Below are 20,584 nucleotides of genomic sequence, written 5' to 3'. Positions count from 1 at the left end.
CAAATGTAGTAAGAGCTGCATAACATTGTTAACTTGTCTTAAGTTATTTTTGTTTTTTCTACATTCATTTCCAAAATGTCCGTGCTTACCACAGTAAGAACAACTGGCTTCTCTAGGACTTTTGCGTTTCTTTGGCTTCTCTGAGTTGACCATAACAGAAACTGCTGCAATTCTTACTCTCTCTTTGACATCAGAATCTCTTTCCCAAATAGCTAAACTGTCCAAGTTGTCTTGCAGAGTTCTCGTACACCATGTGATGTTTAAGTAAGGCAACGCCTTTCTGTGTTCTGGCAAAAGACAATGAAACCATGTGCGAACCAAAGGACCATTATGACCTAACACCTTTTCTGGAGTGTCGGCAATTCCGCTGTAAACGGCAGCGATCTGACAGAATCGTTCTGTGTACTCACAAACAGTCTCACCCTTCTTCTGTACACAATTGGTTATTTTTGACCAGTCCACGTTCGGTCCAACAATGTTCTTTAAAATTTTCAGAACTTCCTCTCTCAATTCATCTTTACTGGCTTGTTGCAGTTCAGAATTGTTTACAGCACTTTCAAAATCATTGAATTCTGACTCAGTCAAGATCTGTGATATTAGCTGAGTGACTTCAGCTAGAGTCATATCATAGAGCCGCATCTTTTTGGACAACTCTCTCCTAAACTCAGAAAAATTTCTTTGCACTGATGGCAAACTTTCAGCAATTCTCTCAATATCTTTAGGAACTAAAGATGTGTTGACTGCTTGTGGCTGCAATATGGGGTTTGCAAATGGAACTGTATCAATACCTTTTCCCTGAGGCTTTTGTCTAGCTACGCACACTTCAACTGCATTTACATCTGCATTTACATCTGCATTGACCTTGTCCTCTATACTATCAAAAGACTGTAAATCAGGATAGCTTTCATCTGACTGTTGGTCTTCTAAATCACATTTGGTTGAGGCTTTGTTATGGCCCACGTTTGACTTGAGACAGGACACCTGAGTCTGCAATTGTTTGATCTGATCTTTCAACTTATCAATACAACAAGCTTGTTCTTGTGCAATGGATAAGCTAAATTCTCTGTGACAGAAGATAATGCCTTTGACATTTTTCTTGCGAATACTTTCTCCTAGTACCTTCTTACAATCTTCAACTGACCACACTTTTTCTGGATCAATGCCAAATTTCTTTGTTAAATTCAATCTGACTGGCTCAGTCACGATGGAGTCCATGTGCTCTGATAACAAAGACTTGAATTCACTATCGGTCCAAAAAGGTGTAATCTGTCTAGTACTTTTCCTAAACATTTTGTGAATTTCTGTTACCACAAACAAACACTAAAAAACTTCTCTCTACTGTCTTACAAAACAGAGGGTACAATCTTATTAGCACATGACGCTAACTCTTCTCTAGCTTACAGAGGATAGGTCTTCTCTAGCAAGAGCAAACACACAATATTAACATGTAACTGTTAATCTTCCCTGCCAACAACAGAGGGTAAATTTCATCTCTAAAAGCAAACTTTAGAGGCTTATCTTTAGTTAACCAAACTTCTACAGCTGTTTGTTAACTACTTCTCTGAACGGCGCAGAGGAAAACATTTGTACTGGTCTGCATTGGTTCTTTTAATGGAGTGAAACTCACCGAGTCTTTCATTTGTAGAGAAAGATTCCGTCTGGAAAAATTCAGTCTTTGAGATCTTTTTTTGGAGCTTGAAGTTTTCAATCTGGATTCAGAAGATTCAGTCTGGAACTCAGTCAGCTTTGTTGAGATCTTTGAGCTTGAAGTTTCTTTGAGTTTCCTTCTTCTCCATCCGGGTCGCGGCAGCAAATTGTTGAAAACCTTTTTCTTCGTCGAAGCAAGAGACCAGGAGACGTTGGGGATCACGTTCAAACAAAGTTATTCTTTATTGAGGACTTTGCGTTGACGCGGCTGCAGTTCTTCCCAAATCAGTCTAACTAAAACATTATACATTGTAGCTATATACATTCCAAGGGGGAGGGATTACATAGAGGTGGAGACCCTGAACAAAGCATGCAAATGAAGTAGGAACACACCCTACTCTGAGTCCAATTGAATCAGCATAACTATTCACATGCTGATACTGGCCAGGAACTCCAATTCCAAAAGCCATCCCAGAGCCATTAAAGAGAAAAGGTGAAAGTCAATCAACCTAACGATTCAACGTCTGGGCTCCGAAAGGTGAGAATCAAGTGATTTGACTTATTTAAAACACAATAGAGAAAACAGGTCTGGCAGGAAAGGAGACTCTTGCTGGAGACTCAATAAATCAGTATATAAACTTTATCAGTTTATATACTATTGCTGTGGAAAAACTAAATTAAACTTTTAATAAAAATGTAATCCAACAACACAAAGAAAATATTATTGCAAAAAACGTTATATCTCTGGAACACTAGGTGGCGCTGTGTTCAAACTTCTCAGGTGCCTTCAGGACATGCTGTCAATGAACCCTACCAAATTTTGTGTCAATATGTCAAATCTGTTTTAAGAATTTGGTTTGTCTGATCCTGTCAAAATCAGTGTGACACAAGGAATCCATAGGCACCGGCAGGCCCGGATTAACACCGTGTAGTGCCCCTGGGTGACAACATTTGAAGTGCCCCCCCCCCCCAACTTAACGTCCATAATAATTGGACTTTGGGTTCGATTTTTTTTTTTTTTTTTTTTTTTTACAGTTTTCAGTGGTTATGAGGAGCAATATGAGAGAGAAATTTGGTGATCGTTGTTTAGGTACATTAAGCCACGTAAAGCTTTTTCACGTTAGTATAAACCCCATGAGAACCGTGTGGAGTCAACCCACAGCCCAAACCACAACCCACGCTGCCCTGCTGAAAATGTGAAGCAGAAACGCTTAATGTCAGATAACGTCCTTAACTTTAACCTGGACTTTTGGTTCGATTTTTTTTACCGTTTTCAGTGGTTATGAGGAGCAATATGAGAGAGAAATTTGGTAATCATTGTTAAACCACGTCATGTCATTGTCAGCATGGTACTTATGAAGTAGATTAGTGGGTCAGAGATGTCTAATGCTTTTTGAAAACTTAAGGCTTTCTTATTCATAAAACGAGTTGGACATCATCACATTTTTGTATACATTTTTATTTATTTACATTAGTAAGCTACAGGACATCGTCTTTCAAAACATGACCTGCGCGAAAGAGAAAAAAATAAATAATGCGTCATTATTCCCAGCACTTCTGAAAATGCACTTCCGAATGCGTCTCTGTCCCCAGCACATTTCAAACCAAACTGACGCCCATGAGTGAGGTTGTCGGGGTTGTCTTAATCCATTGTCGGCATCTTTCCGCTTGGATCTTGGGCTTTGGAAAGGCGAAAAAAAACGACCCCTCCCTATAAACTTTTGGGGTACCTGGTGTCAGACTTGCAGGTGCCATAGGCGCATCGTTTCACCATCTTGCTGAAAATCGCAATGTTTGACGGTCACGGGGGTCTTTCTCCTTAGTTACAGTTGCTGAGCTAGGATTGGACGAGGACCGTTCGAGGGCGGGGTTTTGCGAACGGTCAATTCTTTATGGATATAATTAATATTCTCTCTGTATATATTGTATCATTAACTGTTCATTTTGTATCTGCATCTCTTCCAGCAAAATAATATATATACAAAACATGAAAAATATTTTAAAGTCTAGTCATTATCTTAATCACTTGGTGCCCCCCTATTGGCTGGTGCCCCAGGGCACTCGCCCAATCCCGTCTATGGATAATCCGGCCCTGGGCACCGGTATCCTCATTTTCTGACAAACTATTCAAAAGTTATTCGAAAAAATACCCATTTTTCATATCTCATGACCCGTAGATGGCCCAACTTTGGCATGGACCCTCAGATCATGGTGTTGAAGCCTACTGAGTTTCATATTGATTGATCAAAGTTTGGCTGAGATACAGCCTCTGAACAAAATTTGGGTCGACATTAAGTTCACCATACCTTTTGAACAAAGATGAATAAAAAAAAAAAAGGCAGCAGCTATTTGCACTAAGTGCATTAAGTAGTATTAGAAGTAGTAGTGCAAATAGCAATAGATTCTATTTACACTACAGTAAGTAAAATATCAGTATTTTCTTTGCAATAAGTGTAAATAGTAGTTAGATGCTATTTATACTTAAAAAATTAGTGGCATATATACTATTTGCACCTGAGTGTTGTTGTACATTAAACTGTATGCAATAATGCTAAAGAGTCCACCTTATTGGGACAATAAAGCCCTTCATACTGTGCATCTACCCTTAACCCTAACCGATAAACCCACGTTAGACTCTTTATTTCCACTTTTAGAATATTTTCTTCATTTTTATTGAAAATAAATGGCATTTCAGTCTGAAATGCGATGGGAAAAGCGAGTAGAGTGAGTTGAGCAAAAGGCGGATTCGAACATGGGTCGATTTGCGTCAACTTTCTGCCACGCACACCTACACCTACTCTACTGCTACTGTTCGCATTGCAGCATCTTACGTAATTTTGTCTGGCCCAACCATATGTCAGTGGGCGGAGTTAGTGTAAATAGCCTCTGCCAACAAGGTGGGCTATTTGCATTTAGTGTAAATAGACACTCCGTAAAAAAGTTGGTTAGATTACTATTCATTACCAGTGGTGGACGAAGTATACATATCAAGTACTTGAGTAAAAGTACAGATACTCTTATTAAAATATTTATCCAGTAAAATATTAAGCACTCTTTTTCAATTTTACTGGAGTACAATTACAAAAGTACTTAATTTTTTTAAGTACTTGACTTAAGTATTAAAAGTAAAAATGTACTAATTGATGAATGTTTATTTTGTAATTTTATATACTTGTATACTTTATAATTTATATTAAAGGGGTGGTTCAGGATTTTGGACATCGGACCTCATTTCCAAGTTCGCCTGTGTGTTATTTATCAGTGGAGACAGTTTTCAACATTTTTCACCCAGTCCTTCCAGTTGCATAGTTCGCCGGTGCTAGGCTAGCGCGAGTCAACGGTGTCTGTTATCCTGCCATTAAAAACAGTTTTACCCACTCCACAGTACACCAAAAGCAAATAAATTATAATGCCAGACCATCGATGTAAATGTCTGTTGAGAGAATAATGTAGAAATCAAACTACCCTTTCATCGCATTGCAATAGTTATACTTTGTTCCCTGTATTTATTAGCACAGTCTACAACAGCGGCGGAGTGATATTAAGTTACCTAGGCAACCGAGAGAGCCGTTCCACATGACAATCACGCAAGTGTATTTACCTGCCGCTGACACTCATCACTACAGAAGCAGAGTATATTTCACGAAGAAATCAACAAGACATAGGACTATGGCCACGTGTGAAAGCCATGCCAATGTTTCGGACTTTGGAGACGATGAAGACGAGGAATGTGTGTTATTCAACGAACCCTACATGTATGAGCCGGAATACACAGACGAATAACAAATTTAGATGGATGCTAAAAGGGCAGAAAGAGAAAGAATGTCTGTAGAGACAACAGCAGCTGGAGATGCCGTAGAGAACCGGGACATCGGGAGACCGGGAACATCGGGAGACCGGGGGTGCCAGTGCAGAAAATGTATAGCTACATATAGCTAGCTAGACGTGAAATAGCTAGCTAGACGGGGTCCCGACTGTAGTGCGCTTCTGTTCTGTGTTTACTTTTCGGCGCAGTACTACTAACCGGAGCAAAGTAAAAATTCCGCCGCTGCTGAGAAACTAGTACCTGTAAATGTAATGCGATCATTGAGATGCAAGAGTAGTTTGATTTCTACATTATTCTCTCAACAGACATTTACATCGATGGTCTGGCGTTATAATTTATTTGCTTTTGGTGTACTGTGGAGTGGGTAAAACTGTTTTTAATGGCATGCTAACAGATACCGTTGACTCGCGCTAGCCTAGCACTGGCGAACTATGCAACTGGAAGGACTGGGTGAAAAATGTTGAAAACTGTCTCCACTGATAAATAACACCCAGGCTAACTTGGAAATGAAATCCGATGTCCAAAATCCTGAATCACCCCTCCCCGGGGCGGTTCAGCGCAAAGAGGAGGCGTGTTCCGGCGCAAACGTTCCCTCATGCTATTTTACAGGTTTAGAAAACAATTGTGCCACTGACACAAGAGTCATTTATTCCGCCGGGAAAATAGCAACAGTGCCCAAGACCCGCCCACAAAGTTACTTGAGCTTTGCGCTTGACACTTGCGTTTCAGATCGTTAAAATAGGGTCCATAATCTTCCAACATGATCCTAGACATTGTTTAATAATAAACCATCCATTTGTTCCTAATGCTGAAGTCCTTCAGAAGGCTGTGCAGATCTTCCCTAACATCTTAATATTTAACTAGTTTAAAACTTGCAGTGAGCTTCAGGTGCCTGTTAACATGAGTAGCTCTCTGGTCTTGGTTGAGCGGCTCTCTCTTTCTTGTCACTTCATTGTTCTCCACTACTGGAAAGTAGGCGTTGATGTGTTGTTGTGGAGTTGGTCAGATGAAAATATCTTCTAGAGTCTAATGTCACAATGTGGAGGAAGTAGGAAACAAGTCATTTGGCAGCTTGATTTCAACTTATGACAATTTTTGTGGGGTCTGAAAAGTTTTATTATTTTTAGTTTTATCTTATATGTCAAAAGATCAAAGAAAATTTGATTCCGCATTTCATAAATGCTTTATTGGTCAACAAACATAATACTGCCTGATTCACCAGAGAAAAGGGAAAAATGTGGCCCTACTAATATCGACTTTGGTAACTAGGGATGTATGATTTAGACAAGAAGTCTCAGCTAGGCAATACCTCTTCTGAAACGTGTTGGTCTTGTGTTGTGGCGACTAACAACTGGATCTCCTTTGTCATTTCTAACTGAATCTTTTTCATTCTTTCTTTAGATTTGTTGTACCACAGAATAAATCATCTGAATCATGGGAGAAAAGAAAGAGATTCATACTGGATTTGTGTCTGCAAGCTGCTGTTCACCAGAAAGAGACAATAGAAGAAACTGTGAAGAAACTGCTGTCATCTGTGCTTTATGGGATATGTGATCTCCTGCTGGATCTGTATTCACATGTGAAGGACTATGAGACTCAAACAGGCAGGAGTGTCCTTCCAGCATTACAGCCAGTTTATCAGTCAGTGTCTGCAATCTGGATCATAAAGCTCTCAGAGAGAAAGAGCTCCATCCTCCTAGAAGTGCTGAAACTCCAAACAGAGAAGAAACCAGTAAAGCTGATAGACTGGATAGATGAAGAGAGTGAAGTGAGGGGATTCCTCCAGTGTCTGCCCTACATCTCACAGCTCAGGTGAGAGTTTTATTGTTAGAATACACATCTCTGGGTTTGGTTTGCTGCTTCACTGTGGTTATTGTTTCTGCTGTAGAGTGTGATTTGTGTTCACTTGATTCCACCACACAATGATGTTCTGTAACACACATGACACAACAGTACTTGACTTTAATGGAGCTGTAGATTAAGTGTTTAGAGACAGAGTGCAGAAACTGACACAGCTTTATCCTCATATCAACTGAATCTGTAATGATCATATTGATTACAATGGTTAAAAGAAATTAATTAAATGATTAAAACTTTGTTTCAGATTCAATTTAAATCTCAAAAGGTATCGAAAAAAAACATATATATTCAATATTTTTTTAATCCTGTATGGTATGTTTTCTAATGGTGGAATATGATAATATATATGTATAATATATACACTACACTGTACAAAATGGTCAATTTTTTTTTTTTTTTTAGTAAAAAAAACTAAAATTTTAAAAACTTCTTTTTAGTATTGTTCCTAAACTGAACTTTCTCACTGCTGTCATTTGAAACAACTTTCTGTAAAACATTCCTTTGCGCATTTTTGTCTGAAAAGAAGAAATACAAATCGTGAAAATAAAAATGGTAATGGCAGTTATATAGTAAACACTTCCAAATAAATGAATGTAATATATCTGAAAGCACCATCTATAAAAATTCCCAGTGAGAAAATACATCAATGTGGTTCCATTATAGTACAGAGTTCAGTCTTCCTCTGTCCCCTGCCTGTTTGTATCTTTGGTTATTGATTGTGTACTTGATTAATAATCAAGTAACATACTGTAGTCAGATTCTACTGTAGGGAATTGTTGAGAATACAGTAATATTACTGTGAAAACAACATAAATCATTTACAGTGTAGTGTACCCAGTGGAATTTGTGAGTTGTGTTGGACAGTCTGTTTTCAGTACCCTATGAGCTGATGGAGCAAGCAGATGTTAGAAATCTTTCTGTTTAAATGTGAATAAAAGGCTAAATTCAATCTGTTCACATATAAAATGATCAAGTCTCTTCAGAAAATTTGGACTAAACGCTCAATTCATATGGATCACTTTTATGATCTCTTTATGAACTTTTTGATGTATCAAAGTGGTAGTTGTGTAGCTGTCAATGGAGGTACAAAAATCACCAGATTTTATTAAAAATATCTTCATTTGTGTTCAGAAGATAAAACTAAATTCTTACGGGTTTGGAACTACATGTGGGTGAGTAACTGAGTAAATGATTTAACTCCTTGAATAATTTTTGAGAGCCAAGGGGCACCCTGGTGGTTCGGGGGCCCTACGCACCTTGCATATAGAGAGGACCGGCACTGACCACAAAACTACTTGTGCCCACACCATTTCATTGCTATTTTTTCACTGCATGTCTTTAGTAAATCCTGAAAGTAGTTATTTTAATGCCAAAAAAGTGTTTGCACTGTCTCCTTTTTATTCTCCTTTTTTATTGCTAACAAAATCTTGTTCATTCTATCCTTAGATTTGTTGTACCACAGAATGAAACATCATCATGGGAGAAAAGAAAGAGGTTATTTATACTGGATTTGTGTCTGCAAGCTTCTCTCCACCATAAAGAGACAACAGAAGAAACTGTGAAGAAACTGCTGTCATCTGTGTATTATGAGAGATGTGATTTCCTGCTGGATCTGTGGTCACATGTGAAGGACTATGAGACTCAAACAGGCAGGAGTGTCCTTCCAGCATTACAGCCAGTTTATCAGTCAGCTCCTGCAGTCTGGAGAATAAAGCTCTCAGAGAGAAAGAGCTCCATCCTCCTAGAAGTGCTGAAACTCCAAACAGAGAAGAAACCAGTAGAGCTGATAGACTGGACAGATGAAGAGAGTGAAGTGAGGGGATTCCTCCAGTGTCTGCCCTACATCTCACAGCTCAGGTCTAAATTCTTTAAATTTACAATACATTGTTATTTTTAACAAAATCAGTCAATGAAGCCATAATGAGTAATTCTGTCTTTGTAACGATGCAAATACAAGCTCTACAGGCTAAAGAGTTTTACAGATGCAAATTTGTTTAGACTCCAAAATGTTTTTACGGGTTTAATTTTTATCGTTCCCAGTTAAGAGTACAAAGTTTTGTATGTGGCAATTAGTGGCAACAATCAATCACACTTTACATGACAGTTACTAGAAAAAATATTTAATCCACTCTATACTTTGAGTCAATATTCCTCAGAAAAGCTATTCTCTCTTTATTGTACTCTGACTCTGAGATAATCTGCACTATTATTTAGTCTGTCTCTAATATTGCTCAGCCAAAAATTCTCAGAAATAACAACCACTTCATTAATTCCCCAAAACTAATACAGATAATGACACATAATTCTTAAACTGAGTAGAGTAAAAAGCTTTTCTGACACAGTCTGAGGAAGTTTCTGGTAACACTTTACAATACGGGTGCACTAATATACATTAATTCATGCTTAACTAATGCACAGATAATCATGTGTTAATGTATGACTGTGTGTTTGATCTAATTATTACTGCACCAGCATCTAATAAAAAGTCTATATGATTAATAGATTAAGCAATATATTAATTGTTATTAATTAAATGTGCCATAATGTATTAATTCATTAATAACATATTGTATTAAAGGTACAATATGCAAGAATTTTGCATTAAAATATCCCATAATCTCAAGGCCAGTGTTATATATTTTGTTAAGTTGATTACTTACAATATCCCAAATGTTTCCAACTATTTTTAAATCGTGAGAAAATTGTGATTTTAACCAAGGAAACAGGGCGTTAGAGCAGGGGGGAGCTGGGAGTCGCCAGTCAATGGCGTCATATCCGCGTTACCCTCGGTTTCCGCTCGTACTGCGTGGAGTCCTGGACAAATGCGGAAGTTGTAGTTGTAGCGTCTATCAAGCAACAGACGTTAGCTTGTTTCTTGCAGTCGTTATGGAACACAATTATTCTTTACCGATTGCAGCTGGTTCTGTCGACAAAGCATGCTTAAATTTATATTTTCCAAATGTAGCATTCGGTAATAGTTATGTTTATGTAAGGGAAGTATTATTGCTTTAGGTGTTTAGTTTATTGACATTGTTTATCACGTCTGGTGTTTATGGCCATGTAAATAAATATAGCATGTGTTATACATAAAGATTAATCAGTATTTTGGCAAATGATGTGGGTATGTTCGAATGTACTTTTACAACACGTAAAACTGCGCCGCGTTATCACAACAATGAATTCGACATACAGTAACATCTATGATAACCAATATAGTATTAAACCTTACTTTTCTTGCGGTTAATTCATTTTAATGAAATAAAAGTGTGATGAGGTTCAAGAGTCAGGAAGGAAGAAGACAGGGGTCGGCGTGACTGGGACTCGTACTTTATTAAAATAAAGCAAAACAAACAAAAGTCGTGCACAACGCGCATTCACCGTGGCAACCGCGATGGCACAAAACAGTTCAAAAATGAGAGCTCGGATCCACCGGTTTTCTTTCTCTGCGTCCAATTTTCTCTTCAGTCTCTCTCTCGTTCCAGCGCGCGGCTTAAAAGCGGTCTCTCCACGCGGATCACAGCAATAAGACACAGGTGTTCGTCATTTGCACTTGACCTACTTGCTCGTCTCTTCTCTCTCCCATTACAGACCGCGCTGAACCACGCCCCCCTCGCCACAAAAAGCATGTCATTATAAAAAAAGAACTTAACCTCATCCATGAACATGATTTTTCGATTCCCGTCTGACTGATTTACATCCACGGTGGAGTTTAAAACGACAGTTCCCATCATTCCACGCTCCTTCAAATCGTCATCAAGCTACGCCGTTGTTGTTTGGAATGTAGCGCCCTCTAGCGGCCAAAAATTCTTGCATATTGTAGCTTTAACTAATAGTGTAAATGTATCTATACCAGACGAACTGCGTCATCTAGTACCTTGTTGTTCATGGCACAGGAATATGTCAGGTTAAGCTTGAGGTCTAGGATTCAAAGGTGGAACTGAGAAGATGCGGCCGGGCACTGCTATTTCATAACACTGTGTCAAAGACAATATAATGTCCATTATAGTCAGTGATAGTGATGCTATGCTGGATGTGGCACGACGCTACACGACAGCAAAACCCTGACAGTAAACTGATGCCACTTTCTATTTCTGATGTACTCCAAGCTCTTGCACTACTTCTGTTATGAAGGACGAATTAACTTGCAATGGTCTGTCATGTCCAATGTAGACAGCTGTTGCGGTATGACCAATAATGGTCACGTCCAGTTTAAACACAGTGTAACAGCGGTCAGTTGGTCAGATTCTGGTGTGCTGATATTTGTGTGCAGCCCAACTTACCCATCCTTCACACACATTCTCTGACATTACATTCACTGCATGTGCCGCTGTCAAACCCATGAATGACATATCACTTAACAATTAGTTATAGTCATGTGCCCCAACAAGTAAAGACATAACATGATACATTTGCAAATCATTAGTTAATGATTAATTAAAGCAGACAACTGGAAGTTGAAGTACATAGCTTTACGCATTAATTTACACTATTAGTTAATACAATGTGTTATTAAGGAATGAATACATTGACACATTTAATTAATAACTTCATTTATTACTCAATCTATTAATCATACAGTATCTTTATTAGTTGCTGATGCAGTAATAATTAATTAATGCTTTAGTTCTTCATGAGTCATACATTAACACATGATTATCTGTGCATTAGTTAAATATGAATTAATGTATATTAGTGCACCCGTATTGTAAAGTGTTACCGCTTTATTTATTAGCCAATCTGCTATCATCAATAGTTTCAAACGCCTGTACTTTCCCCGGATAGATGGACCTCAGGTGCACACATGCACACTTTTTGGGAACAGTTTATCTTACACATGTTTATTAATGTCTGTGACTGTAGTCAGATTATTTTGACAGTCATTTTGTACTTTAAGGCACTTTTTACTCTTATATAGTGTGTGTGTTTGTAACTGAGCTGCAGTAAAGTCCACATTGTGCCTGTAAACTAAACCAAACATACATTTTGGAGTTATACTCTAACAAAGAAAATGTATATCCGTAAACAATTATGATCATAGATTTAAGAATCACAGTCTTACAAAAAAAAAATAATTACATGTGTGTTGCTGCCAATTTTTAACTTGGGCTTAATTTGTCAAATATACTTTGTAAATATGTCCTTCATATGAACTTGACCTGAACAAATGGCATCAAAGTTTTTGGAGTATTATTACCACAATTGTATATATTTACTGTATTTACTAGTCTTGCATAACTTAAATTGTAAGAGATAATGTACAGTCAGCTGGTCATTATCACAAAATAAACCTGACAGAGTGTTCAGGACTGACATGCTGATTCTCACCTCAAACTTCAGAGGATGAAATACTCTTCTGTCTCCTGCTGATCACATATTGTATCAGATTATATTTGACAAGCTGTTTCAGTAGATCAGTGTCAGTTGATCATTTTCATATTAACACTTCCTTTCCTTTGTCATCTCTAACTAAATCTTGTTCATTCTTTCTTTAGATTTGTTGTACCACAGAATAAATCATCTGAATCATGGGAGAAAAGAAAGAGATTCATACTGGATTTGTGTCTGCAAGCTGCTGTTCACCAGAAAGAGACAATAGAAGAAACTGTGAAGAAACTGCTGTCATCTGTGCTTAATCAGAGATGTGATTTCCTGCTGGATCTGTGTTCACATGTGAAGGACTATGAGACTCAAACAGGCAGGAGTGTCCTTCCAGCATTACAGCCAGTTTATCAGTCAGCTCCTGCAGTCTGGAGAATAAAGCTCTCAGAGAGAAAGAGCTCCATCCTCCTAGAAGTGCTGAAACTCCAAACAGAGAAGAAACCAGTAGAGCTGATAGACTGGACAGATGAAGAGAGTGAAGTGAGGGGATTCCTCCAGTGTCTGCCCTACATCTCTCAGCTCAGGTGAGAGTCTCATGGGGAAAATTACACTCATAGTTTGATTCAGTTTTAATGTTGTCATGTAAATGACAAATAAATAATATTGTTAATTTAGATTAATTTGAAATACATTTATGTCAGATCCATTAGTGATGTAAGCTTAATTTCTATTGTTTTAATGTAGCTGAAGATTTGAGCTATAAGACTGTAAGACAGATCTGTTGATTTGATACTGTCTTGATACTGTTTTGATACTGTCTGAAATTGATATATTTGATATTGTTTTGATAGTGTCTGCCCTACATCTCACAGCTGAGGTCTAGATACTTTATATTTACAATTAATTGTTATATTTGACAAAATCAGTCAATGAAGCCATTATGAGTAATTCTGTCTTTGTAACGATGCAAATACAAGCTCTACAAGTGAAATAGTTTTACAGATGCAAATTTGTTTTGACTGGTTTACATTTTATCGTTCCCAGTTAAGAGTGTGGCAACAATCAATCGTACTAAACTTGACAATGTGATAGAAAAAAAAGTTATCCATTTTTTACTTTGAATCAATATTCCTCAGAACAGCTATTCTCACTTTATCTTACTCTGACTCTGAAAGAATCTGGACTACTATTTAGTCCGTCTCTAATATTGCTCAGATATTGCCTCTAATATTGTCAAAAATAACAACCACTTCTTTAATTCCCCAAAACTAATACAATTAATGACAGATCATTCTAAATAGACTGTGTCAGAAAAGCTTCTTATTCTACTCTGAGGAAGTTTTTGGTCACATTTTACAATACGGGTGCACTAATATGCATTAATTCATGCTTAACTACACAGATAATCATGCGTTAATGTATGACTCATGAAGAACTAAAGCATTAATTAATTATTACTGCATCAGCAACTAATAAAGAGTCTATATGATTAATAGATTAAAGGGGTGGTTGATTATGATTTCACTTTTTTAACTTTAGTAAGTGTGTAATGTTGCTGTTTGAGCATAAACAACATCTGCCAAGACACGATGCTCAAAGTTCAAAGCAAAGGGAGATATTTTATTTAAAAGAAATAGCTTTTTAAGGACTACAACAAATGGCTGGTAGGGACTACACAACATTCCTCCCGGGTTAGTGACATTACTAACCCTAAAATTTACATAAACCCCGCCCCCGGGAACACGATTTATAGATTATCATGACAGAATATGCTAATCAATGATTAGAAGATAGTTAACGCCACATCAGCTACATAAATTTAAACATAAACAAAAAAGATTTAGAAATTTTCAGGACACAAGCTGTTGTAGCTCCGCCCCCATGCTGGGAGCAGCTGCTCATTTGCATTTAAAGGAACAGACACAAAAACGGTGCATTTTTGCTCACCCTTAAAAAGTGACAATTTTAACATGCTATATAAAAATATCTGTGGGATATTTTGAGCTAAAACTTCACATACAGACTCTGGGGACATCAAATACTTATTTTAACTCTTGTGAAAAGAGCATTATACCACCCCTTTAAGTAATAGCCTATATGAATTGTTATTAATTAAATGTGTCATAATGTATTAATTCCTTAATAACATATTGTATTAACTAATAGTGTAAATTAATGTGTTAATTACCACAATTGGTTGAAGCCATGTATTTCAACTTCAAATTTTCTGCTTTAATTAATCATTAGCTAATGATTTGCAAATGTTTTATTATGAATGAATGAGGCATTTATATAGCGCTTTCATATGTACTACTGTACACCCAAAGTGCTTTACAATCATATCAGGGGATCCCATAGTCATTATGTTATGACTTCACTTGTTGAGGCACATGACTATTAACTAATTGTTATGTAATACGTCATTATGGTTTTGACATCCACCCTAAGCCATGGATTTCAATTTCCAGCCGTCTACAACCGGGATTCCACTGTATACCAGATGAACTGCCGCTTCTAGTACCTTGTTGTTCATGGCACAGGAATATGTCAGGTTAAGCTTGAGGTCTAGGATTCAAAGGTGGAACTGAGAAGATGCGGCCGGGCACTGCTATTTCATAACACTGTGTCAAAGACAATATAATGTCCATTATAGTCAGTGATAGTGATGCTACGCTGGATGTGGCACGACGCTACACGACACAGCAAAACCCTGACAGTAAACTGATGCCACTTTCTATTTCTGATGTACTCCAAGCTCTTGCACTACTTCTGTTATGAAGGACAAATGAACTTGCAATGGTCTGTCATGTCCAATGTAGACAGCTGTTGCGGTATGACCAATAATGGTCACGTCCAGTTTAAACACAGTGTAACAGCGGTCAGTTGGTCAGATTCTGGTGAGCTGATATTTGTGTGCAGCCCAACTTACCCATCCTTCACACACATTCTCTGACATTACATTCACTGCATGTGCCGCTGTCAAACCCATGAATGACATATCACTTAACAATTAGTTATAGTCATGTGCCTCAACAAGTGAAGACATAACATAATGATACATTTGCAAATCATTAGTTAATGATTAATTAAAGCAGACAACTGGAAGTTGAAGTACATAGCTTTGACCATTTAACGCATTAATTTCCTTTTAATTGTTATTATTTAATTGAATTAATGCATTATAACACAATTAATTAATAACAATTCACATATTACTCAATCTATTAATCATACAGTATCTTTATTAGTTGCTGATGCAGTAATAATTAATGGTTTAGTTCTTCATGAGTCATACATTAACACATGATTATCTGTGCATTAGTTAAGCATGAATTAATGTATATTAGTGCACCCGTATTGTAAAGTGTTACCGCTTTATTTATCAGCCACTCTGCTATCACCAATAGTTTTAAACGCCTGTACTTTCCCCAGATAGATTTTTGGAAACAATTTATCTTACACATGTTTATTAATGTCTGTGACTGTAGTCAGATTATTTTGACAGTCATTTTGTTCTTTAAGGCACTTTTTACTCTTTTATAGTGTTTGTGTTTGTAACTGAGCTGCAGTAAAAGTCCACATTGTGCCTGTAAACTAAACCAAACATACATTTTGGAGTTATACTCTTACAAAGAAAATGTATATCCGTAAACAATTATGATCATAGATTTAAGAATCACAGTCTTACAAAAAAAAAAAAAAAAATGACACGTGTTGCTGCCCATTTTTAATTTAGGCTTAAATTGTCAAATATACAATATATTCAAAATATATGTAAACATGTACTTCATACAGTGCTAAATCGTGTTCATTCTTTCTTTAGATTTGTTGAACCACAGAATAAATCATCTGAATCATGGGAGAAAAGAAAGAGATTAATACTGGATTTGTGTCTGCAAGCTGCTGTTCACCAGAAAGAGACAATAGAAGAAACTGTGAAGAAACTGCTGTCATCTGTGAATTATGAGAGATGTGATTTCCTGCTGGATCTGTGGTCACATGTGAAGGACTATGAGACTCAAACAGGCAGGAGTGTCCTTCCAGCATTACAGCCAGTTTATCAGTCAGCTCCTGCAGTCTGGAGAATAAAGCTCTCAGAGAGAAAGAGCTCCATCCTCCTAGAAGTGCTGAAACTCCAAACAGAGAAGAAACCAGTAGAGCTGATAGACTGGACAGATGAAGAGAGTGAAGTGAGGGGATTCCTCCAGTGTCTGCCCTACATCTCACAGCTCAGGTGAGAGTCTCATAGGGAACAGACCAACCATGCTTGATTATTGTATTCAGTGCTCACAAAAAATTAATGAAATGAATGTATATGTTGGGTAGACAATATAAATGTGATCATGAACCTGAATTGAAAACACTGAACTGAAGTGTGGTTTTGTCGACACCACAGCGGCCAGATGCATAAACTTCTAATATTCTTACAAGTTAGTCATCTCATATTTTTCTTCTTCAAGACTGATAATAACTGGTTTAAAAGAGTTACATAAAAAGGTAGATTGGTGAAATTTAAATCTGTAAAGAAAAATCTGATTTTCTCTCACTAATAGATAGTTGTTCAGACTCATTCTCATGACACAGTTTTAACTAAGCGTCTCTGTTTCTGCATCTGCCACTGACAGTCGTGTTGTAAGTAAATCTGTTGTTCAAATCCTTCTCTCACTCTTGTTCAGTCAGTCTCTGTAGAGATTGATTTTGTTCATGTATTTCTATTGTATCAGCTTCATGCAGCTCACAGTACGTTTATATATGTGGTTATAATCAGTTGTATTCTGATTAACACACTGGATGAAGTCAAGATACAATCACATTATCTGTTGCCTGTTCATCCGTCTTCAGAAACACCAAACCAGTACAATTTCAACTGGACTAAAAAAACTGTAGACAACACTTTAAGAGACTAATAATGTTTTAGCCAAACTGAAATGAATTCTGTTTAAAAATAAAACCTATAATATTCGACAGACAATTTTTGGTCCATTTTATTTCGCTTTACAAATTCAGTGGTTCAAATTCATCATAACATTTGCTCAAAAGTTGCTTAAACTTTGTTTTTTAAAATTTAGTTTAGATTCCAAAATGTAGAAGCTTTACAGAAATACTTATTTTACTAAATATTCAATTTAGGATTATATCTTCACTTTTATTCAATATTTTATATTCTCCTACACTGGACAATAAAGTGATAATTATGTGTGTCTCCACAGATTTCGTGACATTATCTACAGGAAGAGAGAAGCTGCTGTAAAGTTTCTGCTGAATCTGTTTGTTTCAGCATCAGAGTTTGATGCAAATACAGAAGAAAATTACACTGAACTATTAACATCTGTGTGCAGCTACACATCTTTCCCCTGTCGTGAGAATTATTATGATACTGAGTATCAGTGTGATCTCCTGCTGGATCTGTACTCACATGTGAAGGACTATGAGACTCAAACAGGCAGGAGTGTCCTTCCAGCATTACAGCCAGTTTATCAGTCAGCTCCTGCAGTCTGGAGAATAAAGCTCTCAGAGAGAAAGAGCTCCATCCTCCTAGAAGTGCTGAAACTCCAAACAGAGAAGAAACCAGTAGAGCTGAGAGACTGTACAGATGAAGAGAGTGAAGTGAGGGGATTCCTCCAGTGTCTGCCCTACATCTCACAGCTCAGGTGAGAGTCTCATGAGGAACAGACCAACCATACTTGATTATTGTATTCAGTGCTCACAATAAAATTAATGAAATGAATGTATATGTTGGGTAGACAATATAAATGTGATCGTGAACCAGAATTGAAAACACTGAACTGAAGTGTGGTTTTGTCGACACCACAGCGGCCAGATGCTTAAACTTCTAATATTCTTACAAGTTAGTCATCTCATATTTTTCTTCTTCAAGACTGATAATAACTGTTTTAAACCAGTTACATAAAAAGGTAGATTGGTGTAATTTAAATCTGTAAAGAAAGTATGATTTGCTCTAACTAACTGCTAGTTGTTCAGACTCATTCTCATGACACAGTTTTAACTAAGCGTCTCTGTTTCTGCATCTGCCGCTGACAGTCGTGTTGTAAGTAAATCTGTTGTTCAAATCCTTCTCTCACTCTTGTTCAGTCAGTCTCTGTAGAGATTGATTTTGTTCATGTATTTCTATTGTATCAGCTTCATGCAGCTCACAGTACGTTTATATATGTGGTTATAATCGAGTTACAGTGGGTTTCTGCATAGTAAATATACATCACACAATACTTTATCAAATATTTGCAAGATTTAAAAACATCACACATTACTCTTGACTTTCACAGTTAGTGCTCAACGATGAGGCCAATTGTATTCTGATTGACATACTGGATGAAGTCAAGATACAATCACATTATCTATTGTCTGTTCATCCGTCTTCAGAAACACCAAACCAGTTCAATTTCAACTGGACTAAAAAAAAACATTAGATAACACTTTAAGAGACCAATAACGTTTTAGCCAAAATGAAATGTAATGTTTAAAGTGCATATAAACGTGATTACTGATGTGACGTAATACAGGACAAAACAGCACTTGACTTTAATGTATATTATGGAAGTAAAATAATGACTAATGTTTTTGAAACAAAAAAGCTTATTGAATTGCACTACTTGAAAAATTTGCATTTCTTTAACCCTGCTTGCATTTTAATGCTTTGTATTTTTAGGGCTTGCATTTTTATGGGCTGAAATTCAACATGGTTGTATATTCAAGCTGTGAATATTTCAATTTAAAACATTTCACACACATTTTCATTATTAAAAATTCAATAATCCATATTCACCCTTTCAGATTTCACTTCCAAAATATTAATTCTGTTTAAAAATACAACCTATAATATTTGACAGTCAATTTTCGGTCCATTTTATTTCACTTTATAAATTCGCTTCCACAAATTCAGTGTTTCAAATTCATCAAAAAAGTTGCTCAAACTTTGTTTTTAAAATTGTGTTTAGATTCCAACATGTAGAAGCTTTACAGAAATACTTATTTTACAAAATATTCAATTTAGGATTATATTTTCACTTTTATTCAATATTTTATATTCTCCTACACTGGACAATAAAGTGATAATTATGTGTGTGTCTCCACAGATTTCATGACATTATCTACATGAAGAGAGAAGCTGCTGTAAAGTTTCTGCTGAATCTGTTTGTTTCAGCATCAGAGTTTGATGCAAATACAGAAAAAAATTACACTGAACTATTAACATCTGTGTGCAGCTACACATCTTTCCCCTGTGGTGAGAATTATTGTCATACCTGGAATCAGTGTGATTTCCTGCTGGATCTGTACTCACATGTGAAGGACTATGAGACTCAAACAGGCAGGAGTGTCCTTCCAGCATTACAGCCAGTTTATCAGTCAGTGTCTGCAGTCTGGAGAATAAAGCTCTCAGAGAGAAAGAGCTCCATCCTCCTAGAAGTGCTGAAACTCCAAACAGAGAAGAAACCAGTAGAGCTGAGAGACTGGACAGATGAAGAGAGTGAAGTGAGGGGATTCTTCCCGTGTTTGCCCTACATCTCACAGCTCAGGTCTAAATACTTTATATTTACTTTATAATAAATTTTTATATTTGACAAAATCAGTCAATGAAGCCATCATGAGTAATTCTGTCTTTGTAACGATGCAAATACAAGCTCTACAGGCTAAATAGTTTTACAGATGCAAATTTGTTTTGACTCCAAAATGTTGGGTTTAATTTTTATCGTTCCCAGTTATGAGTTCAAAGTTTTGTACGTGGCAACAATCAATCACACTTTATTTGACAATTACTAGAAAACATATTTAATCCACTTTTTACTTTGAATCAATATTCCTCAGAACAGCTATTCTCACTTTATCGTACTCTGACTCTGAGATAATCTGCACTATTATTTAGTCTGTCTCTAATATTGCTCAGCCAAAAATTCACTTCAATACAACCACTTC

At 36.8% G+C, this 20,584-nt stretch overlaps 1 protein-coding gene across 1 annotated transcript in view; it reads left to right on the top strand.

The window, feature by feature from the left end:
- LOC311297099 (uncharacterized protein) overlaps positions 1 to 20,584 on the top strand; it is a 79,361-nt gene that overhangs the window by 34,896 nt on the left and 23,881 nt on the right. Inside the window, exons 15-20 of the mRNA XM_084419212.1 lie at positions 6,875 to 7,285; positions 8,780 to 9,190; positions 12,826 to 13,236; positions 16,476 to 16,886; positions 17,863 to 18,303; positions 19,747 to 20,187. Of these exons, the coding sequence (XP_084275338.1) occupies positions 6,875 to 7,285; positions 8,780 to 9,190; positions 12,826 to 13,236; positions 16,476 to 16,886; positions 17,863 to 18,303; positions 19,747 to 20,187 (2,526 nt within the window). The remainder of the gene's footprint in view (positions 1 to 6,874; positions 7,286 to 8,779; positions 9,191 to 12,825; positions 13,237 to 16,475; positions 16,887 to 17,862; positions 18,304 to 19,746; positions 20,188 to 20,584) is intronic.

This window comes from Rutilus rutilus, assembly GCF_951802725.1.
Source record: "Rutilus rutilus genome assembly, chromosome: 9".
Lineage (NCBI taxonomy): Eukaryota > Metazoa > Chordata > Actinopteri > Cypriniformes > Leuciscidae > Rutilus > Rutilus rutilus.
The sequence above is the reverse complement of the archived record's forward strand: the minus strand, read 5'-3'. Positions and strand labels throughout refer to the sequence as shown.